Genomic DNA, 26,382 nt, shown 5'->3' on the forward strand with positions numbered 1-26,382 from the left:
AAGCGCTCTGGATCACAAGGGCTCCGTGTCCAACTATCCCACTGACGGCTGCCCAGAGGGAATCGCGTCGGCGGGAGAAAGCAAGGTGGCATGCACGCCTGGCACCTCAGTGCATAGAACAAGTACGTCAGGGGAAAGAGCAACGCTATCCCCCACCAGGCCCTCAGAACACCCCTCTGTACAGAGTCCCGCTGCCGACCATCTCTTACCGCAGCGGGAGCATTTCAACCATCTCCGCAGCCATGCTCTGTACCCCTGACTACAACAGTAATTAAGAATTTAAAGTAGCCACTCATCACAGGTGCGGAAGGTCAACAAGTCTCTGCCAAGCAGCAGTCCCCTCAGGTCAGAGCCTGCTGCCCAAACCGGCTCACCAGGCTCAACAGCAAGAAAACCCACTCTGTAGCTTTTTTTTTTTTTTAATTGTGATGAAGGCTAAAGCCAAGGAAAGCAAACAATATCTGTGAATCTGGGACGTAGGGAACCTGGGGTAAGGCAGGGACTCAACCAGGTACGCTCGCAAGGATGGCACCTCTTGGCCAAACACCCCTTGGCTCAACTGGCTTGGGTCTAGCCCAGGAACTCCCCAAAACGCGAAGAATCCAGGAGTTGGTGAGAAGCCATCCACTGCCTGCTGGAGATAAGAGATATACTGACTGACAGAGGGGCTGGCCATCCGATATCACTTTCTTCAGTACAGTATTCTCTACCTCCACCTGCTGGGTAGATGGGCACAATCCACCAGTTTCTGGATTCATCTGCTCCAAAGGCCAAGGAACTTATAATAGCTTGCTTCCACTATTTCAAAGGGCAAATTTATTCAGACTATTCTCAATTTACTCTCCAACAAAAGAAAAGTTTCAGACCTCTAATACAATCTCTGAGATACAAACATATTAATTACAGATAGTCTTTTCTGTTTGGGCTGATACTCTCATATCAAGGAAAACAAATGTATATCTCTGAAATGGAAGATGGTCTAGAATGGGTTCAAACCCTTGAAGGTACACATGGATCCTCTACAACTTATTCACCCCGGAAACCTTCCAACTCAGATTGGTACCAAGTTACAACTAAATGCCACAAGATCTCCAAGAGAAAACGTATTCCAGAAAATGAATCAACTAAACGCTGTACGTAATGGAAACTGCCAAGGTGTTAGACTGATATTCTTGCTAACCTTTTCATTAATATTCTTTCATTTCACGATTAACAAGTTTCTCTCTTGTCACTGGTACTCAGTGAGGTAATTTCGGAAGCATGAGAGACTACAATATTCTGCCTGTTGTGCTTCCATGTGCCCTTTCCTCACACTCACTGGGCAGAACACTGGATTGTTCCTGCTCTAATTTTCTTAGTATTAACTGTTCAATTTTATTTTTTGAATTTTACTGCTACTACTATTACTAAAGGTCAGAGAAGTGACAAACTCGAAGTTCTCCTTAGTTATAAGCTTGAAGGGTATAATTTAGGAGTTGAAAAGTCTTTTGAACTTTTAATACTTCTCCCACTATATTTTAATTATATGACTAATCTTTTTTTTATTTCTCTTAAATGTCAACTAAATTGATCTCCTGGAATGTACATGGGTTGATTAACCCAATTAAACATAAAAGAATATTACTATGTTATGAATTTTAGGACATCTTAAAAAGACAAATTCCCAATCTTTCTGCAAGAAACCCACTTATTCCTATCAGAACATGATAAATTATCTAAAGGTTGGATTTCTAAAGTTTTCAGTTCATCTTTTAGAAAATTTAGGAGGGGGGTATAGCTATTTTGTTACCTAAATACTGAATTTCTCCCCCCCCCCCCCCCCCCAAAAAAAAAAAGTTATAATCTGATAATGAAGATAGATACGTAATTGCTATAGGCATCTGTAATAATTTCAAAATTACCATAGCCAACATTTATCTTATTTTATTTATTGTACAAATTTATACCCCGCTTAACAATAACCCTCTAATTTTATAAAAGTCGTCAAAATTTGCGCACAAAAATTTGAGCATGCGCCCAATTTGTGTACACATTGTAACTGAATAAGCTAATTAGCACCAATTGGCTTAGCAATTATTGGTACTAATTAGATTTAATTTGAATTTACACATATAGATTATTTTATGCATGAGTATTTATGTTTATTAAAAATTTAGTACGCCACTTAACTTTAGTAGACCCAATTGGCTCACAATACAATAAAAACATAAAAGCAAACAAACATTTGATGTCCAAGAACTCCATAAAAATGATAGAAAAGTCCTATATCCGTTCACACCAGGAACATGCACAGTAAACAGAAAATTACATGAAACTTATACTTCACAAAAACATCAGTAAACCCAATCCCTGTCCCCACAATCAGTATTAAAAGAGGAAATGGGAGGGTCATGTGTGGAATGGGGGTGTTCCTAGAATTTAAATGCATTGTTATAGAATAAAGAGGGAAAAGCAACCAATTTAGGTGTGTACATTTGCACCACGTTTCAGTTAGTGCAAATGGCCTTGTCTAAAGTTAGATGCGATTCCTGGGCGTAAGCCCTATTCTATAAATCGCATCTAAGGGCCCCTTTTACCAAGCTGTGAGTAAAAGGCAAAAAAAAAAAACCGGATGTGTTAAGTACATACTTAATGTGCGGCCATTTCCGGAGGGAGCCCTTACCACCACCTATTAAGGAAGCGGTAAGGGATCCCGTGCTAAACCAGCACAAAATAATTTGTTTTCTGTTGCATCGGAAATGGGGGTATGCAGGGGGGTGGCATTACCGCCGGCTCCCACGGTATGCCTGCGGTAGTGCTGGATTGGCATACGCCAATGCCATGGCAGCTCTACCATGGCATTGTAAAAGGGCCCTTAAGTGTGGCTTATAGAATAGCACTTTTTTCGGCGTCATATATAGAATTTACCCCTGTGGCGAAATGATGAATTTTCCAGCATATGAATTATAAGATTATTTCTTGAAGTGTATTTCTCTAGTTTGGCCAGCAGGTGGTGCATGTTTATGTTTACAGTTACACAAAAACTGACTGTTTTTTCTTTATTCTAACTCAAATAGGAAGTAAAATGCAGTAAACTTTTGAAAACTTGTTCTGGGCTCTGATTGACCCAGGATCTCAATTCTTCTAGGATATACTGACTTATTTTCTCCAGTCTTAGCCCGGGAGAAGAGAGAGAAAGATCTCTTTGCTGAGGCCCTGTGAACAGTTATATTTGATAACCTGTGAGCAGCTATACGTCCTGAACTCCCCAGGTACTATTTAGATAGAAAACAAATGTTTAGATAGTGTTATAAATGATCCATATTTCAGTTACTATTACTGTTTGCTGATTGCACCTTTTCTGCTTATTGTTCTAATTTTTCATGACAATAAACATTTCTAATTTATTGCCTCTGCTTGTCTGGGCTGACTAAGAATCCTGGTGGTTCGTGTGTTGGGTCTGTGGTTGCTTTCTAGGAACTGTGGGACCACTGGGAGCATGGCCCCAGTAACCTAGGAATCACTGGGGAAACTTGAGAGCAGGAGATTCGCCCAGAGGCAGTTGGAACGCAGTCGTAGGGTGCTAGTGTAGTGCACAAGCGGCAGGTGGAGGCGGACCTGAGCTGTGCTAGGGACATACTCTCTAAGTGGCCGCGGGTTAGCCCAGGCAGGTAGCTAGGCATTTCGTGACAACTCCTAAGCAGCTTATAATAAAAACATACATAAAAACTCTGGGAATTTCATTTAATTTCTAGTTTAAAAACTGTCGCCCAACAACTTATTTCATGATATTTATTTTATTTTGACCATTTATAACCCACTCTAAGCAATTCTAGGCAGCTTAAACAACATGCTCAAGGAATGCCATATATACGAGAAGATTTCAATAGCACCATTTCCACTAAAAATAGATCTACAGATAGAGATTCTAATCCAACCGTTAGCAAATCACTCCATGGCTTTATTAACATTTTCCACCATATAGATATTTAGAGGAACTTTCACACATCCAAAAGAGATTACACCTTCTATTCTCATACTCATATTGTATATTCTAGAACCAGTGGCGTAGCTACGTGGGGCCAGGGGGGCCTGGGCCCCTGTAGATTAGGCCCTGGACCCCCCTGCCCCGCCAGCCCAACATGGCCACCGACAGTAGTTCTACCTCGAGAGTGCACCATTTCCAACGCGCCAACAAAATTTTTTTAATATAGCAAGGCGCTAACCCGGCGGTAATTGAGCATCACCACACAATGGCTGGTTACTGCTGGATTACCGAGGGAGCCCTTACCACCACCTTAACAGTTGCCGGTAAGTGCTTCCCCTCCCCCCCCCCCCCCCCCCCCCCCCCCCAATATGGCCATGCGGTAAGAGTAATTTTTCCACATGGACATTTTTTAAGGGGCTTTTTACCCACTGGGTAAAAAGGCCCCTGGCGAGCGAGAAAAATGCCCCCTGACGCAGGGCCCTTTTTCACACAACTTAGTAAAAGAGCCTCTGAAGTACAGAGTTGCAAGGGGACAGAAATCTTACCTATCCCCAGCCTTCCCTGCTGGAACCTTACCCATCCCCGCAAAAATTTAACCCAACCCAACCCGTCCCCACCAGTCCCCGCAAGAATTTAACCCATCCCCGTAAGAATTTAATGGTACATAAAAGAAAATTCCGGTCAGCTCCCTCAGTCTCTCTCTGGATTTGAGCCACAGCACTGTAGGCAAGGAAGGAATGGAAGTTGGAACACTCTGGTGTGCACATGTAAGATTTGTCTCTGATTTACTGGCACTGTGTGCTGAGAGGTCGCCACATGCACGCACCAGTAGGTCAGGTGACATCCGATGCTCTTGCCTGTGTCAGAGCTGAGGTCTGCGCATCAGCCCGGAAGCAAAGAGGATTAATTGTAACATAGCAAGTGGCTCAGATAAAGACCTGAATGGTCCATCCAGTCTGCCCAATAGTCACACTCGTTATCAATTCATGATTAAATCAACGAGTATGATATTATATACTTGATTATGGTCTTTCTTTGGTGGTTCTGGAACATAGACCATAGAAGTCTATCTGGCCCTATCCTTATGTTCCAACTGCTGTTGAAGCCCACTCCAGTCTGTTCATCTTCTCATTTGTGGGACACAGACTGTAAAAATCTGTCCAGCACTGTCCTCATGTTCCAGCCACTGAAGTTGCTGTCTAAGTCCTTTCCAGCCCATCCTATGAGATACAGACCATACAAGTCTGCCCGGTATCAGCCCTAGTTCATCAAAGCCAGAGTCGCCATCTAAGCGTCACTTGACACATCCACACACATGCAGCCATTTAAGGTTAGGTGTTTTATAACTTCCATTTTCTAATTAGAGATCCTCTCTGTTCATCCCATGCCTTTTTGAATTCCATTATCATTTGTGTCTCTACCACCTCATTAATGGAAGACTTTCCACATTTGTGCTGTTAAAGCACGGAAGAGGAGACAGTACTCAAAGAACTTGGTACTCGGTAGATGAGAGGCTGGCGCAGGTACAGCTTACACTTTCACGAGAACCCCACAGAACTGCTTCCATCCCCGCGGGAACCCCGCAGAACTGCCTCCGTCCCTGAGGGATCCCCGCAAACCCCGTTCCCGTGCAGCTCTCTACTCTGAAGGACATTGAAATAGGCAAAGCAGAATATTATATCAGACTAACCAAAAGACATTTTTATGAACATGCTAATAAATCAGGCAAGCTGTTGTTATGGCAACTTAAAAAGACAAGACTGGATAGAAATTTTTTCACCATCAAAAATAAGAATATTATCCCGATTCAAAAAACGGTTAACTGAATGCTTTGCAAACTTCTATGCTAATCTGTATCAATCACATTCCCAGTTCTAAAGAAGTACAAATCGATGCTTGGTTAAATGACCTTAACATTTCTAAATTATCCCTTGATTCTTCTGATTTTATGGACTACCCTTTTGAGTTCTCAGAAGTATATGAAGCCATTTCTGAAATACTACTACTTAACATTTGTAGAGCGCTACTAGGGTTACGCAGCGCTGTACAAATTAAACAAAGAAGGACGGTCCCAGCTCAAAGGAGCTTACAGTCTAAAGAACGAAATGTCAAGTTGGGGCGGTCTAGATTTCCTGTGTAGAGGAATAAATAAACAAAATCTGAAAAAAGCTACTGGACTCAATAGTCTTCCTGCGGAGCTTTATAATTCAATTGAAATTCAATTCAAATCAATTCTTGTATACCGCTAATATCCCCTTTCCAGGGTTCAGTGCAGTAAGGGCCCTGTTTAGTAAGCTGCGTTATAGGCACGTTAGCGTTTTTAACATGCATTAACCGTGTAGGCGCCTACAATATCCCTATAGGTGCCTACACTGTTAGCATACACGTTAATTGTAGGCGTGTTAAAAACGCTAACGTGCCTTAGTAAACAGGGCCTTAGGTGAGACAAAAGCAAATCAGGACTTGGTTTTGGATTGCCAAGTTATATTTTCAAATAGAATTCAAAATTTCTAATGGTTTGGAATTTTGGTCCTCAATTTGGAAATATATATTTAAGGGGCCCTTTCTCTAAGCTGCGTTAGGACTAATGCATGCTTTACGCAGCTTACAATGGAACATTGCAGGATGTGCTCACACATTCTGCAGTAAGTGCCATTTTAGCAAGCACTAATTCATGTACTAAAACAATTTTCTATTTTTTTTTTTGGAGAGGGCATGTTGTGGGGGGGGGGGGGGGGGGGGGAAGTATTCCTGTGCTAATCAGTTAGCACAGCTACATTACCGCAGGCTAACTGCTTATAAAATAGGTGGTAGTAAGTTTCCTAACAACGCATGTAACTTAATTGGCTTAACAAGCTAATCAGCATTGATGACAGCATTTAACAAGCAATAATGAGCACTAATTGGCAATAAATAGAACTTACGCGCACAACTCACTAAGCGTATTCAGGAACGTACTGCGCCTAAATTCTAATGCGTGCAGTTCAAAAGGGCCATGGTTATTGGCGGGGAAATGGTTATTTATTGGCGTTCTCAAATTTATATGCCTAGTTATAGAATCTGGCCCAGTGCGTGTAAGTCTATGTGCAGGGAATTATGCCACATTTTCACTGGTTTAAATGGATGCACCTACTTTTAGGCGCTATGGTATCAACTAAGTGTATTCTATATACCACGCCTAAATCTAGGAGCTGCTTATAGAATAGGCGGAAATGTTTACCACATGGATTTTTTAGGCGCCTTATATAGAATCTGGCCCTACACCCTCTAATTTAACTTCTAATTAGATCTTCTGTTCTCAGCTAGATGTGTAATTACTCATCTGTGGAAAAGACCAAGTGTCCACTTCTAAAACTGAATGGCTGCAATATGTAACAGAAATTGTGTCATCAGAACTGAGTGTCAATTTGAACAAATGCAAACAATACATACAAGTCTGGCAATCCATATATATATTTCTAAATAACCGAATGATCTTAATCTTGGAAGTACTTTATTTTTTTTGTTATTCTCTTTGCTTTACTTTTTGAGACACACTTGGAGGCGTATTTTCAAAGCACTTTGACCTACAAAGCTACATTGTAACCTAAGGAAATTTGTAAGTCTAAGTGCTTTAAAAATGAACCCCTTTGTATTTTATCTAATTGAAAAGAATTTATTAATCCTATTGATTCACTTTATATATTCTTCATGTTCAATTGTGAAGCGCTGCGTACGACTGGTAGCGCTGTAGAAATGATTTGTAGTAGTAGTTTATTTTTAGATTTTTTTTCTCTGATTATTATTATTATTAACATTTAAATGTAATATAGTGATTCTCAAAGTGGGTGGTACTGCCCCCCCCTGAAGGGGGGAGGGGTTGGACTAGTCTAGGGAGGGTGCTGAAATCAAGGTGGAAGTGGGGGTGCTGCGCTAGAGGAACAAGTATAATATAGCAATGTGAATAATTAAGAATTAAGTATTTCTTTTTTTTTAACCATTTTATCAACTTGATAGCTTGGCGAATAGGCCTGCCTATAACACTATTTACCTACACTAAACAATACTTTATTTTATTAATTAAAAACTTTTATTAAAATATTGAATAATTTGTTTGACTAACAGCCTCAATGGGTGAGGGAGTGGCGCTGTAATAAATTTATGGAACCAAGGTGGTGGCAGGCTGAAAAAGTTTGTGAACTGCTGATGTAATATCTTTTTATAAAATTGGTTGGGTTGGTTGTTCCTGTTTGTTTGTTAATAAAGTGTTTTGAAAAGAAAAAACGGTACAGCCCCCACACTTTTACAATTATAACCCAGGAGATAATTTTAACAAAGCTGTTTTTATTTGTAGAAAAGTTAACACCCCCGAATGAGCAAAAAGCCTTAAGGAATTAGAGATGCAGCATGCACTCACTAGTGACATTTTCAGCAAGTGCAGCAGCAGCAGCCCTTCTCCTCCTCTCTACTACTTACCGGAGCCCCACAAACTCCAGAAGGCAAATATGAACTCCCTGCAGACAGGGCCCGAGCTTTCAGCCTGCAGCATATGCGGCTCATTTTCGGGTGTAACAACATTCCGCAACTGGGGCAGGAAGGTAGGTCAGCCCACAAAAAAGATGGAAGCTAAACTAACCTCCAAAGAGATAATAAAGTCAAGTCTATCTCACAGTCACAGACAGTAGTAGAGCGAGGGAGGAGGAGGGAACGCGGATCGCGCGATGCTATTGGTTAAAAGCTTTCTGTGACGTCAGTGGATCCTTGTGTTCACCCGGTGGGGGCCGGGGGGAAGGAACGTACGATGGCCTAATCTGTCTGCTCGTTCGGAATTTCCGTGTTCGGCCTGCCCTGTCCTTTCCTGACCTACTGTTCCCTTTTCTTTTCCTGCCTTAACCTTTCGTCGCTTTTTTGTTTTTTTTTTTTTGCAAGCTATGCTTCGTCTAGCACGACTGGGCTTGTCTGTTGTGGATAAGAAATAGCCCAAGAGGACCGCTGTCTGGGTCTCGGAGGGTCTGTGCAAGGAAGGAAAAACCTCCTTGGGTCTCTCTGTGCATGTCGGCTCGCTATGGCGGAAGAGGCGGATGTGGATATCGAAGGGGACGAGGCTGAAGGGCCGCGAGGGTGAGGGGGGAGGGCTTTATATTTGCTTCACTATCGCTTGTTGCTGCTGTATGGATTCTAGGATGCATCCAAGTTTCTCGTTTTGCATTTTTTTTTTTTTAATAACCCGTTTTTGCTGCTTACCTCGCTGATCTAGCTGGCTGAACGCTGCGGGGACAACTGGATGTGATGGTGCATCTCTTGGTCCTCCAGAGCACAACACAAGCTAAATCTGTAGAGCATGTCAACAATGAAAGAAGTGGGATTAATGTAAATATTTTAGATCCTAAGTCAGGGCTGCCCAAACCTGACCAGGGGACCTCATAGCTAGTTAGGGATCCATTATATGGGAATGTATGTACACCTGTGGTGTGCGTGTGTAAATATATACAGACAACTTAGGAGCCGATGTACGAATTCTTACATTAAGAGTTGTGCACTGTGGGAATTAATAGGTGGTCATCTTCATGGCACTTAACCTTACCATTACTCCTCTATTCAATACCACTACTAATTTGCCTGTATTGAATACCTTAATTGTCTGCATTTGCATACCTTAATTGTCTTTAGCTATTTAGATCTATTAATCTGGCCCTATGAACTATTGTGTAATGAGATGTACTATACTGCCCTAATTTGATTGTCTCTGTTGTTATGGCCTTTAGATTGTATGCTCTTTTGAGCAGGGACTGTCTCTTCATGTTTGACTGTACAGCGCTGCGTAAGTCTGGTAGCGCTTTAGAAATGTTGAGTAGTAGTATAAATAAAGTTTCCAAATACAGGTCCGAAAAAGTTTTACATCTGATGTGGTTGTTGATCATTTGTAAAACTTTGAATGGACTGTGTCGGCATTGCCGTCCGGCTTAGAAAACAGAGAGGTGAATTTGCAGGCGACACAAAACTATTCAGAGTTGTTAAAATGCATGTGTAGTGTGAAAATTTGCAGGAAGACATCCAATGGCAGATGAGATTTAATATGGGTAAGTGCAAAGTGATGCACATTGGGAAGAATAATCCAAATTCTAGGAGTCAGCACCCAAGAAAAAAGATCTAAGTGTCATCATGGACAATATGCTGAAATCTTCTGTCCAGTGTGTGATGGCAGCAAAAAAAAAAAAGGGCAAATAGAATGTTAGGAATTATTAGGAAAGGGTTGGAAAATACGGCAAAGAATATTATAATACCTCTGTATTGCTCCAAGATATGACCATGCCTTGAGTATTGTTTGCAATTCTGGTCGCTGTATCTTAAAAAAAGATGTATCAAAATTAGAAAAGGTTCAAAGAAGGGCTACCAAAATGAGTAAGGGGGATAGAACTCCTCTCATCGAGGAACTGCTAAAGAGGTTGGGACTCTTCAGCATGGAAAGAGATGGCTGGGGGGGGGGGGGGGGCAGTGATAGAGGTCTACAAAATCCTGAGTGGTGTAGAACGGGTAAATGTAAATTGATTATTTACTCTTACAAAAAGGGCAAAGACTAGGGGACACTCAACAAAGTTAAATGAAAATACTTTTAAAACAAATAGGAAGAAATATTGTTTCACTCAATGAATAGTTAAGTTCTGGAACTCGTTGCCAGAAGATGTGGTAAAAGTGGTTAGCATATCTGGGTTTAAAAAAGGTTTGGTCTAGTTCCTGGAGGAAAAGTTCATAATCTGCTATTGAGATAGACGTGGGGAAAACCACCACTCATCCCTGGGATCAGTAGCATGAATCTTGCTACTATTTGCGATTCTGTCAGGTACTTGCAACCTGAATTGACTGCTGTTGGAAGCAGGATACTTGGCTAGATGGACCATTGATCTGACCCAGTATGGCTATTCTTATGTTCTTATGTACATAATACTAGCTTAGGGCAGATCATCCTGACATCATTTATTGAATTCTCCCCTTTGTGTTGCATGCATGATGCTGTAATTATCAGTATGCCTCTACGTATTTCATGAGGCTTTGAGTTTTCATTCATATAAATTATTGATATTTGGGTTTTAAAAAGGTTTGGACAAGTTCCTGGATGAAAAGGCCCATAGTCTGCTATTGAGACAGACATGGGGAAGCTACCGCTTGCCCTGGGATTGGTATCATGGAATGTTGCCGCTGTTTGGGTTTCTGCCAGGTAAATGTGACCTGGCTTGGCCACTTTTGGAAACAGGGTACTGGGCTGGATGGACTATTGGTCTGACCCAGTATGGCTATTCTTATGTTCTTGATGTACAAAATAAGTATATTTTTGTTGCTTTACCCAGTATGGATCCAGTATACCTTGTTGCACTAGGGCTAAATCAAATCCTGTTTTTTTAGGTACACCGTATCTATATATCAGACTCTCTACGTTTGTTTTTAACAATTCATTTTCTTTCTTCTATACTTAATTGGGGTTGGTTATACTATCTTGATAAAATGTGTGGACCTCAAGTATGATATGCTAGTGAGAATTACAAGTTCTGAACCATGATACCTTTGTTTAATTGAAATCAGCCTTATACAATCAAAGGATATTCATTTAATTCAGTGTTCCTTGAGACATAGAGTGGAATTTTACAAAGGATGTCCAATTCAGAATATGGATGCCCATTTCTCATGTATTTTAAGAACAAGATCTGCTGACATGAGAAATGGACGTCCAGTGCTGGCTCCATCCAACATGAGCATGCATTTTACAAACTGAAATATCCAAACTGTGAAGGGGCAAGACAAGGGACTTGGACATCACAGGCAGCATAGGAACATCCATACTATAAAGTGGCCACACAGACATCCAAGGGGAGGAGTAGCCTAATGGTTAGAGCAGCCAGGTAAGAACCAGAGTAGAGAGCCAGAAGTTGCGGTTCACATCCTACTCTAGCTGCTTAATTTTCTTTCTTTCTTTTTTTATCGTGAGCATTCCAGGGACAGAAAAATATCTCGTATGACTTTCTTACTCCCTCCAGCGGAGAACTGCTCAATCGGAGCACCTTTCTGTAACCTGTAACCTTCGCCTCCAGCCTTTCCTCTCAGTGTCCCGCCCTCCTCTGAGGTCATTTCATCTTTCCTCGAGGGCGGGACACTGAGAGGGAAGGGAACGCTGGAGGCGAGCTGACGTCAGCTTATTTGCATGCTGTTACGAACCCAGCCAGCCAGCCATCCAGGGAAGCAGAGTGACCAATTATATAGATGTTGTCAGGTCTGTATGTGTGTTAGATTGATTTGGGGGATTGGAAAGGTGTGTATTACTTGGTGAACAGTGTGTGGGTTGCTTGACAGAAGATGTGTGGATGAAATATGGAATTGAGATGTTTGAGTAGCTGGTGAACAGTTTTGTTGATTAATAGAGTATGTGCTCTGATTGACTGTAGAAAAAAGGACAGTGGTAAAAAGGTAGGTGTGTGGGTCTATGAGCGAATGGAGATATTTCTGTGGGGTAGTTAACCAGATTTCAGTAGCGGCCATTTTTAATTTCTGGGAAGCCCCAGCATCGATAGAATGTCTTACAGTTAGGGGTAGAGGGTGCTTGGTTCCTCACTCCACCCTGAGTCTCTCTGGATCAGGGATTCTAAACCTAGTCCTCAGGACACACCCAGCCAGTCAGGTTTTCGGGACATCCCTCCATTTTGTGCTGGGCTTGGGGTTGCTGCAGCTCTGAACCTGAAAAGGCCCAATTAATGACGTTTTTACTTTCAGTCGCTATAGTTTTATATAAACATTTAGATACTTTAGAAACCTTGTTTGTCTCGCACACAGATGTCAGCAGCTGAAAAGAAATATTGCCTTTTCAGGTGTTCTCTTTGAATGGCTAGCTTTACGGGACACACGCAGCATGGCAGTTTCTTGCAATTTGTTTATTGATTTTCAGTTCACTTCTGTATTAGTGCTAAATAATACAGCTGAAAAAAGGGACTTGGGAGGCTCTGAAAACCATTGTGATGATAGTAAACATATCTGTTTTAACAGAATTTGGTGATCACAGCCCACCAGATGTCTGTGGCTTTCTTGGCAAGATACTATATTAGTTTGCCATTGCTTTCTGTACCCCACAGCACTCGTCCAGTACAGTGAGGCCAGACCCTGTCTGGCTTCCAAGATATGAGAGGTTTGGACTTACTCAGGCTGGTAGTGTTGTATGAAAACCTAATATATGCATTAATAAAGATTGCTGATTGAATATAGCAACATGTAAGAATTCAGCGTTCAATTACATTTGTCTGTGTTTGTACAGTTCACAATTTGAGCTTATTTTTAGTAGACACAAATCACTTGTTTGAGCTCTGTAATTGATCATCATCGTCTTTCTATCTTGAATTGGTATTTTAGAGACTATGAAAGAGCAGCTGGTGGTTTCAGACAGGATCATTACCTTGATTCAACCTGGAAAACTGATATAGGCCTCGTAGTAAGTATTTTGTATGAAACAAAGGTCCGTTACGTTTGCAATCAACGGATTTATTTTAGATGATCGTACAGCGTCAAAATGTTTTTTTAAAACCTTTTTGGGAGACTTATTGACTTTGCAGGGAGAATTTTTGGCCTATATTCGGTCCTTCTCCCCTGCTTGTGCTGTAACTTTAAAGAAGTAAAACCGGAGTTCTTCAGCTGGAGAGGGCATTGAAGCTTAGGGGTATGTTTGCTAAGGTGCATTAGCGTTCCTAACGCACATTTAAAGTTAAGGCGTGTTAAACGCTAACGTGCATATACATTTCTATAGGCGCTTTAGCGTTTAACACTTGTAAACCATTTACGCTCGTTAAAAACACTAACGCGCCTATATTGCACCTTAGTAAACAGGCATTAATGGTTCTGTTGGTTCAGAAAGGAGGTATATCCCAGTACCAAAGAAAATTGGTGTGTTCTTGGTATAACTATTGCTTAACTGAACTGAATTCCAGAAATACCTTAAAGCCTCTCTGTTTAAGCAATTTCTCACGGATGGTCATAATTAATTTAAACCCCTAATTGTACAATTATTAAATTTCTCAGTTCCAATCTAATTGTTATTATATATAGATGACTATAAATTGTTACCTTTTTGCGTCTAGCATTCGTTTCCATATTGCAATTACTCAGTCCTCATTTAGGACTCTCATTATAGGCGCGTTAGCATCTTTAACATGCGTTAACCGTGTGCGCGCTGATTGTAGGCGCGTTAAAAATGCTAACGCGCCTTAGTAAACAGGGCTCTTATTTTGTTATTACTATTTAATGTATGCTATCCTGCATCACTTTTTGTACTGTCAGCCACATTGAACCTGATCTATCGGGATGTAAATGAAATAAATAGATAAATCTGTTTGAGGAACAAATGTTTGTGACTGGAAGGACGTCCCATCTTTAGAACTAGGATTACTGCAACTTGGAGAAGACTTGACATCTGTTATTTCTCATTACTTGAGTCAACTATGTTTGTAAAATTATTTTCAGTGTCTGTAAAATTTTTCTCAGTAACTTTGAAATTGTCAAGGAGATGACCATCAAACTTAGCCATATTGTTGCTGGTAGAATGGTATCTTTTGCTGTCTCTTTTAGCTTAGATTTCAAAGTTGGGATTTGACATAAATCTATTTGCTTTGTGATCGTTTTAACTCATTCTCTTTATTGGCAAAAAGACTTACGCCTATGTATACACTACCAAATATTTTTAAGTCTTAGGGACCCTTTTACTAAGCTGTGTAGGCGCCTAAGTGGACTACTTCGTGGCCTGGGCGGTAATTCCATTTTCTACGCGCGTCCGAAAATATTTTTTATTTTCGAATGCGCGGCACAAACAGGGTGGTAATCGGCAGCGTATGCGCACTGACGATTACCACTCGGTTAACACGTGAGATCTTACCGCTAAGTGAATGGGTGGCGGTAGGGTCTCGGACCCAAAATGGACACCTGCCAATTTTTATTATGCTGCATGTCCATTTTCGTCCCCCCCCCCCCCCCCCCCCCCCAAAAAAGGCTTTTTTATTTTTACAGGCGTGCTGAAAAATGGATTTGCGCGCGTCTAAAACACGAGCCTACACTAGCGCAGGACATTTTTCAGCACACCTTAGTAAAAGGACCTCTTACTGTTTTACACCGATCAGATCTTAAGCATTCACAAGGAAGGTGTACAGGAGGAAAAGAAAACAGTCACCTGATAAGTAATTAGGCTCAACTGTATTAAAACTCTCATAAGTCATTAAAAAACCTGCTCCTCCTTTTATTTTTTTCAGTTTTTTGTCCTTTTAATTTCAAACTTTTATAATATAATTACAACATCCAAAAAACCACTTAGCTTTGTCCGGCCATATTCAACGGCCCAGTGGTGACAAATCAGTGGGTCCCGCTAAAAGATTGAGAATGGCAAATGTCATGAGGCAGCTTCTGCAGAAGCTTATTCTGGTGAAACGGAGAAACTCCATAGAGCGTGGCTCAACAAAGCAAAGTGATTTTCTGGATGCCGTAATTATATATATAAAAAAGTTTGAAATTAAAAGGAGAATTGAAAAAAATTAAGGGAGGAGGAAGCTTTTTATGATTTATGACGGTTAATACGGTTTAGCCTAGTTATCTGGTGACTGTTATGCTGAAGTCTTTTTTTCTCCTGTAGACCTTCCTTGTCAGTGCTTAAGATCTGATCAATGTAAAACAGTAAGACTTAAAAAATATTTGGCTTTGTGACCATTTCACATAATTATTATCCAGAATCATTAAGTGCACAAAATGTCACTTTTCTTTATTTCAGCCCTGGGCCCTGGATAGCTCCATCAGTGAGGAGAACAGAGCTATTATTCAGAAAATGCTACTTGAGGAAGAGTATCCTTCGGAAATATGTTTTACCTTCACCCTTTCTGGTGCTGTAGGTATGTGTGTTGGAATCTATGATTTGACTGAGCAAAATCAAAAAAGGTACCTTGCATGGTTTGTGAGTATTAGATACAAAACTAGGCTCATATACTTCAGAGGTAGGCGAGCTTTTCTCTTATGCAGGACCCTGTTAGTAGCATTTGCCTGCACCAGGGCTGGGGAGAGGGGTCCCCTCTCGGAGCTCCAGTTTGGGAGTTGGAGTTTCGCCTTATTCAGGGCACCAGTGAGACTATCTGTCGCAGGAGCAAGGAACACAACTTGTAATTCAGGATATATGATATAGGGACCCTTTTACAAAGGCGCACTGAAAAACAGACTGGGTAGGGTAGACACGTGTTTTGGGCGAGCGCAGAATAATTTTTCAGCGCACCTGTAAAAAAATGCCTTTTTTTGCCGAAAATGGACGTGTGGCAAAATGAAAATTGCCACGCGTCCATTTTGTGTCTGAGACCTTACCGCCAGCCATGGCTGCCAAGAGGAGGGGAGCAGGGGGGACAAAATTCCCCGGGCCTGGGCCTCCAAGGCGGGGCCTGGCGCCGCAGTCCCCTCCACCCACCCCCTCTCCGTCCACCACCGGGCCGGGCCCCCCTGAATTCAAATCATAGCACCTCACCTCGCTCCTTGTGAAAGAAGGGCAGCAGCGGCAGTCTGCAGATCGCCTCCTTTCGGGCCTTCCCTCCCTGTGTCCCGCCCTCGTCTGACGTAACTTGCGTGAGAGTGGGACACAGGGAGGGAAGCCCTGAAGTGAGGCTATCTGCAGACTGCCCCTGCTGCGCTTCTTTCACACGGAGCGAGGTCGAGGTGAGGCGCTATGATTTGAATTCAGGTGGGCCCGGCCCGGTGGTGGAGGGGGGCGGCGACAACGATGACCTCGGGGGCAGGAGCGGGGCCCCGGGGGCAGCCTTGCCCCGGGCCCAGCCCCAGCCCAGTCTCTCGGCGGCCCTGCCGCCAGCCATTGACCTAGTGGTAAAGTTTCACATGGTAACCGGGCGGTAATGACCTACGCACGCCAAATGCCACTTTGCACTTTGGACGCGCGCCAAAAATGAATTACCGCAAGAGCCACGCAGTAGCCGAGCAGTAATTCCATTTGGGCACGCGTAGACGCTTACACGACTTAGTAAAAGGGCCTCATAACGACATAGAGATGGTGGCAGGCTGAGATGATCCATTTGATCTGTCTAGAAAGATAGCTAGGGTTGTAACTGCTGTTTTTGTGTGCAAATGACCTCTCCCGGTCCCTGTGCCCACTCGAAGTGCAAAAAGGTTATTTCGATGCTGTTCCAAGCCGAGGTACCCAAAGCTTGGTTTCCATCCATGCTTCCTATACTCATCAGAATTGCAACAGTTTTCTGCCTCTGCATCTTTCTTCCAGACCAGTCAGATACCGTAGGCTGTGGCTGTCTCCTCTACTGCCTGTTTGTTTGACTGTAACTGCCTTTTTCTCAACCTTCCTGTGTTACTTTCACCTTCTGCAAGCTGGGGAAACAGTGCCTCTGTAGCTCTACATCTGTCTTTGACCTCTTGGTTAAAGATCTACAATGTCAGGCTTTGGATAACGTCAACAGGGACAGCCACAGAGCTAATGGATGACATGCTAGTGCCTTTGTTCACCTAAACGTTTTTTTAATAATAGTTGGACCAGATTAAAGGATTTTGTGTGCTAGTTTCAGCTCATAGGCTGTAATTTGGCCATTTCTGATAGTGCTAAACTTACTTACATAAGTACTTAAGGCAGAGGTATACTACTTTTCTTTTGGTAGGTTTGTGGGTATGTAAGTCTGGCACATTTTATTACTAGTGTAGGATTAAATATTAGATAAAATTTGTGCTCTTTAGTTTTCCTTTTTTTAATTGTTATATAGCAAACATTCCTTAATAGGCTTTGCAGATATTATTTGTCTAATAAACCCCTTCCACACAAATTATGGCCCGATGCAGAAGAAAATGACAGGTTGAAAAGGTAAGTGCAGGAATCTTTCTGGTTACTTGCTTAAGGGAAAACTCAATGGGGAATAGAATCGGTAGAAATATTACCACACGATGTTTCTAAAAACATCATAACCTGTTTTGTCAAAAATTCACACTAGAAGTATATTTTAAAAATAGATTTTGTGTTTATTCCACAGTCCCCAAAAGAAACCAGTAAAAGTCACGTATGTATCTTTTTTTTCTTTTAAACTAATCTGCTATAATAAATAGTGGCATTCCTTCTTCTTTAAATATAATTAAGACCATTTTCCTTTTTCATCATTTAGGTTGCGTACTCCTGCTAAGCCAGGCAGCAGTCCAATAAAGTGGAGTAATGAAGAAAAGGAGCTGTTTGACCAAGGACTAGTATGTATTTTAATGCTTGAGAATCTGTGTACATTTCATATAGTATGGTGTATTAACAGGTCAATCGATGCGTACACAGAAGAAGCAAATCCTCGCAGGATGGAAGATGAGTGACGCAACAGCAGAGAAGACTCAAAAAATCAACAGAGCTCTTTTCACACGGGCTTTTGCTTAGAGCCCAGAAGCCTAAGCGAGTTTTTCATCTATTTTGATGCACGGAGTGCCCAGTTCGCTTTTTGCTTTCTTCGTTTAAACTACAAACACTATTCCAAATGGACATTTCACTGCAACCTAAGAGACTCCTGATGCAGGCCTTGTTGGCCGAAACACAGCTGTGTCGGGTCTCGTTTGCTTCGCAATAAACATTTTGACCTTCTGGAGCATCGTCTGTTGATTTTTGAGTCATCTTCGCTGTTGTGTCAGAGATGAATTAAATGTTTTACACCAAGCGCACTATTGGAGCAAAGTTAAAAAAATGTTTATGTACATTTCACCAGATTTATCTATTCCCCACCCCCACCCCACCCCATACAAAGCTGTGATAGCGGCTGCCGGTGAGGTAATGCCGACACAGCCCATTCAAAATGAATGGGCTGTGTCAGCATTGCCACGCAGCTTTGTAAAAGTGGGATGGGGTAGAAAGGTAAGGTGTATAGGCAAAAACCAGGCATAGTCAAACACTTTGGAGTTTTTACTAATGGCTGGTGTGCACTGTCTGCTGCAGGGCCCATAGGAATAAAATGGGCCCTGCAGCAGAAAACACATATAACCATTAGTAAATGACCTCCTTTGAGAGTAGAAAGTTGATTAGAATAAAAGAGAAATGAGCTCAGAAAATATTGATTTATGCTTTTATTAAATAATTCAAAAAATATAAGGCATTATTAAATTAATTCAAAACTATATATATACTAGTAAGAAATACCCCTTCAATCTGTTCAGAACTCTGCTGCACGTCTCATATTCCGCCTGAACCGATATACTCATATCACCCCTCTTCTCAGGTCACTTCACTGGCTTCCAATCAGATACCGCATACAGTTCAAGCTTCTCCTTCTTACCTACAAATGCACTCAGTCTGCAGCCCCTCATTACCTCTCTACCCTCATTTCCCCTTACGTTCCCACCCGTAACCTCCGCTCACAGGACAAATCCCTCCTCTCAGTACCCTTCTCCACCACCGCCAACTCCAGACTCTGCTCATTCTGTCTCGCCTCACCCTATGCGTGGAATAAACTTCCTGAGCCCTTACGCCAAGCCCCCCCTACCCATCTTCAAATCCTTGCTCAAGGCCCACCTCTTCAATGTTGCTTTCGGCACCTAACCTTTATACCTTTCAGGAAATCTAGACTGCCCCTATTTGACTGACTGTACATTTGTCCTTTAGATTGTAAGCTCCTTTGAGCAGGGACTGTCCTTCTATGTTAAATTGTACAGCGCTGCGTAACCCTAGTAGTGCTTTAGAAATGTCAAGTAGTAGTAGTAAATGCCCGTTTCGGGAAAAAATGAAACGGGCGCTAGCAAGGTAATCAATCCCCCCCCCCCCCTCCGCACCATCCTCCCTCCCTCCCTCCTGAGTTCCAGACCTCTGTCCCTCCCTTCCGAGTTCCATCGCCCCCTGTCCCTCCCTCCATTCCTCACTAACTTGTTTGCGAGTTTGTGGTCAAAGTTCGCAGCGCTGTTTCCGCTGCTCCTGTCCGAATCTCTGCAAGTTGGAACTCGTGCGTTGTGCCTTCGCCGCCCTGCCCTTGACGTAATTCGCAACCCCTCCCTCGACGTCATCGCATTTTGACGTGAGGGCTGTGACTGCAGGGCAAACCGGATATCTCGGGCGCCTCATCCGGCTTGAGGCTTCATTGGAATGTTGGAGGTGCCTTTTATATATATAGATATTTGTTTTTTTAAAAAACAGACTTAACTGTGCACACATCAGAAACACCAGTTGATGAAAGAGAGGTGTTGAAGAGTCACTGTGAGTTACAACATTGTAGAAACAGAACATAGAAACTTTTAGGGCCCTGTTGACTAAGATGCGCTAGTGTTTTTAGCATGTTCTAAACAGCACTTGCTAATAGTGTAGACAGCCATAGGAATATTATGGGCGTCTACACAGCGCATGCGTTTTAACGCGCCTCTTAGTAAACAGGGCCCTTAATTTATTTGGTATTTCACTCAGAAAGGACTGCCTAAGGGAGTGTAAAATACTAGTACAAATGGTGGTGGTGATTTGGGGGGGGGGGGGGGGGGTTATAATTATGTAATAGATAAACTCTTTTTTTTTTTTTTTTTTCCATCAGGGAAGGAAGGTATATATGTGTGTTGGTAAGAATCAGAAGTCCCAACTTTAAATTATAATTTAAGAAATCTTTTACAAAAGTACGTTAAGCAGTTAATGCATCAGTTAGCACATGTTAACTGCTACCACACAAAAGTGCTGTTTCTGCAGTGGTTTAGCAGTTAGTATGTGCTAATTCACACGTTAAATGCACTTTGTATATATGAGGGAGTGGGAACTAGGCGGGCCATGGGCAAAGAATGAGCGTGGATAAGTATACTATCATTGTGTGATATAGATAAGGCAGGGGCATAGCCAGACAACAGATTTTGGGTGGGCCTAGGCAAGAAGTGAGTGGGCACCAAGTGTTCTCCTCCCCTTCCCCACCACCAAAAAAATATCTCAGCTGGTAGGAAAACGCTTCTTTCCACCTTGGCAGTGCAGCAGGAATACGCTGAAAACTGAGCACGAGCAGGTACTGGTATTGTGGAGAGTAGCGTTTTCGTTACCATCAGAGGGAAGTCTTCAGCTGGTGGAGTTTGGGATCCCCACCAGCTACCACTAAACGTGTGCTACTATTAGGTGGGCCTGAACCCTAAGGCCCACCCAGGCCCACCTGTGGCTACGCCACTGACATAAGGGCCCTTTTACTAAGCTGCTTAGGCGCCTATGTGTGCCCAACCCGCGCCGATACATGTGTCTATACCAGCACAGGCCACTCTTCGGCGCACCTGAGTATAAGGACCCCATAGTGCACTCCATCCCTTGCGCAGTTAGTGTAGGTTCACAGTCTGTTTTACCTGTTTTCAACATTTATTACACACACATATTCTAAGTGGATCAGCTTGCCCTCTATTCTGGACTTTTCTCCACTACTGTTTTCCTCTGACAATTTATCATCACTTGAAAGCAAAAGTCTCGCATGTGCAATTTTTGCATTATATAAGATAGACACATATCTCAGTGCACCACAGTAAGATCTCTTTGAATACCACACTCTTGTAACAGCTGAAAGGCCATATCTCGATTAAAAAGTTAAAAGTTTTGATGTGTTATTGGTGATGTATAATAAATGCATTAAACATTTCATTTTCTTTGTTTTTGAATTGAGCATATATACTACACTCTAGCTTTAAGGCAATGATAGTCTTCAGATTATGAGGTCTTCGTTGTAAGAGAGATTGATTTTGGGCCATAGTTTTGTTTTATTTTCCAGAACAGAATTTAATTCATCGATTCAGAGGCCTTCCATTTACTTTCTTATCTGCAAGTTTTACAGCCTTGGCTGCTTAGATTCTGTCTAGAATTAATGTGTCCCATAAAAGCACTGTATATACTCTCATACAGGTTGCAAAATGTTTGACTATTTTTAAGGTCAAATGGAGGGGAGGGGCGACATATATATGAGTTTACCAGCTTTCCTTTCCCACCCATCGTGGTTCCAGCATCTTTTCCACTCCCCCCTCCCCCAAGATGTCTTCTCCAGTTTGGCAGGCAGCAGCTACATGCATAGTGTTCCCTTCCCCATGCCCTTGCTTTCCTTTATACCTCTTCCCAGGACTCCAGAGCAGTTTCTGTGCCAGTGCAGGGCCTTCTTGTACAGGCCCGTAGTCAGGCATACTGCGTATTCTTGCCATCTTCTTCTTTGGAAATGCTTCACGGGAGCTTCTGTGATGCATTTCCTGTCAGATAGAAGGCAAGCTGTGGCAGCGCACCAGAGTACAGACCTATACAGGAAGGGAAATGCGAGACCTGTGGATAGACAGGGCAACCTATAAGCAACTGATCACATATGGACATAGAAATTAAGGAGAAATGTGACCTATGCAGGGGGGTGATATATAGGCAAGTATGTACAATATTTAGTACTCCATACTGACTCTTGCTAAAAATAAGATTTGATGCAGCACAGTGAAATACTTTACACATTTAATCATATAATTGATTTAGGAATAAGGTCAAAAGTTATGGATAGGCTGCAGTATTTGAAAAGAAGTGTTCTTGCATACTTAGGTCAGGCCCTTTGAGGCTAGATTTTTTTTTTTTTTAATTTTCTTGGTTGCTTATTGAGTGGCACCAATTTTTAGCTAAATTGGTGATAATTGAAGTTTGATTTAATGTCTGTTATATTTTTCTAAATTTCTATTTCTGTAGCTTTAAGTGCAACATGACAGCAGCATTTCGTCCTGTTTGGGTTTTTTTTGTTTTTTTTTTGCTTCTTATAGGCTAAATTTGGCCGAAGGTGGACAAAAATTGCAAAGTTAATCGGAAGCCGCACAGTTCTACAAGTAAAGAACTATGCCAGGCATTACTTGAAGAACAAGGTGAGAGTAATGTACCTTTCTTTTTTTTTTTTGTATGCTAAAAAAAATTATTCAATTCCTGACCAGCATAGAACTGGAAGACTAATAACAGTCCTCAACAAGAAAGGAGTTGCAATATGATTCACTGGAGCTCATGTTAAAGTAATCCAGCAATCATGAAAGCGCATGTAGTTTGAGGATGCATTGAGGGCAGTACCAAGCCCCCTCCTTCCCCAAATTCTTTGGGATGCTTTCAAATTCTATAGCATCATAGTGGATGAAGAGGAGTCAGAGGAATAGACAGTTCTATCTCAAGTAAAGAAAACAATTATTTATATGATGTGTCGCTGATCCTAGAAAAGTCAGTCTGTCACTGGAACATGGGCATGGTACACATGTGTTCCTCTAGCTGTTTGGGTAATCTGAGGCCAAGAGCAGTGCTGCAGGAAGAGGAGAAAGCATGCTGGGAGAGGGAAGGGAAAGAGAGAGTATGTGTCTTGGAGGGCGGAAAGGGGGAGGGGGAGAGAGTGTCCATAAGGAGGAGGAAGAAGTGAGATATGGCATGTGCCCTTGGTGGAGGAAAGAGGGTGAACGTGTGTGCATACCTGGAGTTAGAGGGAGAGAGAAAATGTGCTAGAAGAGGGGAATATGAAGGGTGATATTGGAGAAAGGATGGGAGAGCTGTGTGGAAGAAGGAAGGAAATGAAAGAGGGATAAAACATGATGAGGGAGGGTAGGGAACAGCGATGATTGAGAAGGGCAGAGAGAGAGAGAGAAGGAAGGAAGGACAGTGTGAAGGAGGGAGAGAATGAGGGAAAGGAAGAATTAGAGAAGAGGTGGGGTGGAAGGATATTGTGGGAGAGGAGAACAATATAGATAGGATAAAGAGAAACGCAAAGAAAAGGAAAAATAAAAAGTGGAACATAGGGATAAATAAAACAAAAGACAAATGCTGAGAAAACAGAAGAATGAAACTTAGAAATCAGGTGGGAGAGGAAATGTGGGCAAAGGAAAAATGAATTCATAAGAAAAAGCTGGAAGAATAAAGAAAATTGTATAGAAATTGAAGAAGGATCATAGAAATATAAAGGAAGACAATGAGAAAAAAAGATGCAGAGGTTTGAAAATGCTTTATTATATTTGGACGTACTTTTAGTCTTATTGCTCTGCTGCAGCTACAACCAAACAGGCAGGAAGGTTGAGGGTGATAGAGATTGCTAGTGAATGTCATTGTTTGGGGGGAGGGAGAGAGAAAACTAATGTTTGAGGGATGGGGAAGAAAGTTCACCCTGCCTACTCCCCTCCAAACGAAGCAGGCAAACTATTCCCGTGGTTGTGAATTATTTAATACAATCAAACGCTCATTAACCTGTGATCTGTCATGATAGGAACATCTAAGTTTTCAATGAAATCTTTGTATTTTTCATAGTCGAAATTGGAGGAGTCTGAGAAAGAAGAAATGAATCAGACTAGCACCACCCACCTGCACGTGGAAGATGAATTGGGGGAGGAAGATGTGATGGTGCCAACAGCATCTGCACAGTTAAGGGGCCGTGCCGATCCCAACTTGAACGCAGTGAAAATTGAAAAATTGTCGGATGATGAAGACATTGACATCACAGATGACACTGGCGAGCTATCAACCAATGAACTGCCCAACCAGCCTGAATTGATTGCATCATCAGACATCCCCAATAGTTCATCCGTGGAGACCAGTCACTACGTATATATGTTGGAGCCTGATGGACAATTGGATGGCCTTCCCATATCTACACTGAACAAAATGCCAGTGCCTCAGCCCGCTGAGGTGGTGGACTTAAGGACTCCTGGAGTGGGAAATATATGCTGTCAGAAAATAGACTCAAATATGGCAGACCCAGATGGCCTCTTGGAAAGGAAAGGACATGAAATGGGGGATGCCGAAACTGTAAATCAATTGCCTGATCAGAAACTTGGCCAAGAGGAGAATGAATTGGTAGACAGTGAAATGCTTTTACTGCCCTCTTTCCAGCTGGATGAGGATAATCAGGAGGAAGAGGAGGAGCTAAAGCCACCTGACCAGGAAGTGGAAATAGACAGAAATGTTATTATGGAAGATGAAAAACAAGCCATTCCAGAATTCTTCGAAGGGCGTCAAACAAAAACGCCAGAACGTTACTTAAAGATTAGAAACTACATACTGGATCAATGGTAAGATGGTCTACATATATTCTAACGGGTCTCCTGGATGAACAAACTGTCCCTGCTGCTGTTGCCCAGAATCGAAAATCACTGCTTTAGAATTGTCAGATTTTGCTATGTGGGGGTTAATTTTATAACAAGACGCAGATGTCAAAATTAGAAAAAGTTGCTTATTTATAATGTAGCCCCCCCCCCCCCCCCCCCCCCCCCCCCCCAGAAACGAGCATGGTATCAAACCTCCGCTCTCAAGACAAATCCCTCCTTTCAGTACCCTTCTCCACCACCGCCAACTCCAGGCTCCGCCCTTTCTGTCTCGCCTCACCCAACGCGTGGAACAAACTCCCCGAGGCCATACGCCAGGTCCCCTCCCTGCCCATCTTCAAATCTCTGCTTAAAGCTCACCTCTTCAACGTCGCCTTCGGCACCTAACCTCTACACCTCTACCCAGGAAATCTAGACTGCCCAACTTGACATTTCGTTCTTTAGATTGTAAGCTCCTTTGAGCAGGGACCGTCCTTCTTTGTTTATTTTGTACAGCACTGCATAACCCTAGTAGCGCTCTAGAAATGTTAAGTAGTAGTAGTAGTAGTCAGATTATATGTCTGTATATTTTCTGTTGTGGCCTGCCATGAAACACTTTTTCGCAATCTTGCCTCCGTCCAGCCCTCCGCCTGCTGATCTCTTCCCAATTGGTCGGACGGGCCTTAAGTGACAAGGCACAGCCCTGCATTTAAACCACCAGGCGTACTCCCTGCCACTTATTTCTGGCATACTAGTCCCTGGCATGGTCCAAGCCCAACATAACTTGCGTCTGCAGTTCAGCTGCCCTCCTGAACTTGGGAGCTCACTGCAGCTGACGCTTACAGCATTTGGGAGTGGTATAGCATACTTTCCTTTGCTACTCCTTGGTGACTTTAATTTGACTGCTTTTCCCTGGCTGAAAGTATTCAATATTCTCAGCGTATCGCTTTTCCTACTCATATTCATGGCAACACATTAGATCTAGTCTTTTCTTATAATTCTTCCTCTTTTATCCCATTCCCTGTTCTGATCACCTCCTCATAAAATTCCAAATACTCTTCCGGTTATCTTGCATCTCTTCTCCTTCTAGTTCCTACACCTACGGACCGCTTACAGAGAAGGAGTTAGTCAGATTTTGAGACTTTAAACCTTTACACAGCACCGTCTTCGAGCTGGCAGTTGATGAGTAGAGCAGGTCAACTCAGTGCATGACTCTGAAGTGCTTTCCCCTGTCTCCCCCACCTCCCCTGTCTCCCCCACCTAACAAACCACTTTGCTCGGTCGTCAGTCATCCTCACGCTGATATCCTGGCTTAAGCTTTCTCAAACTACAAGTACTCGGTGTCGTACGTAAATGGCGCAAGCTTCATTCCTCTTCACACCTTTGCTTTAAAAATGCTTACAGAATCTATT

General features: G+C 42.4%; 2 protein-coding genes across 9 annotated transcripts in view; one reads left to right on the forward strand and one right to left on the reverse strand.

The window, feature by feature from the left end:
* Nucleotides 1–9,261, reverse strand: part of LOC115458769 (metalloendopeptidase OMA1, mitochondrial-like) — an 87,436-nt gene extending 78,175 nt beyond the window's left edge. For 2 of the 4 annotated variants that reach the window (XM_030188586.1, XM_030188583.1), the window contains exon 1: nt 8,423–8,635. In XM_030188586.1, coding sequence (XP_030044446.1) covers nt 8,423–8,524 — 102 coding nt within the window. In that variant the 5' untranslated portion in view covers nt 8,525–8,635. Of the gene's footprint in view, nt 1–8,363; nt 8,636–9,190 lie in introns of those variants that run through there. The other 2 variants (XM_030188585.1, XM_030188584.1) reach the window with 2 other exon arrangements.
* LOC115458768 (histone H2A deubiquitinase MYSM1-like) overlaps nt 8,749–26,382 on the forward strand; it is a 63,444-nt gene continuing 45,810 nt past the window's right edge. For 2 of the 5 annotated variants that reach the window (XM_030188582.1, XM_030188581.1), the window contains exons 1-8: nt 8,749–9,067; nt 13,337–13,415; nt 15,732–15,802; nt 17,745–17,816; nt 17,983–18,009; nt 18,112–18,190; nt 22,691–22,789; nt 24,198–24,958. In XM_030188582.1, coding sequence (XP_030044442.1) covers nt 9,012–9,067; nt 13,337–13,415; nt 15,732–15,802; nt 17,745–17,816; nt 17,983–18,009; nt 18,112–18,190; nt 22,691–22,789; nt 24,198–24,958 — 1,244 coding nt within the window. In that variant the 5' untranslated portion in view covers nt 8,749–9,011. Of the gene's footprint in view, nt 9,068–9,285; nt 9,317–13,336; nt 13,416–15,731; nt 15,803–17,744; nt 17,817–17,982; nt 18,010–18,111; nt 18,191–22,690; nt 22,790–24,197; nt 24,959–26,382 lie in introns of those variants that run through there. The other 3 variants (XM_030188577.1, XM_030188578.1, XM_030188580.1) reach the window with 3 other exon arrangements.

Source organism: Microcaecilia unicolor, unplaced genomic scaffold, assembly GCF_901765095.1.
Source record: "Microcaecilia unicolor unplaced genomic scaffold, aMicUni1.1, whole genome shotgun sequence".
Lineage (NCBI taxonomy): Eukaryota > Metazoa > Chordata > Amphibia > Gymnophiona > Siphonopidae > Microcaecilia > Microcaecilia unicolor.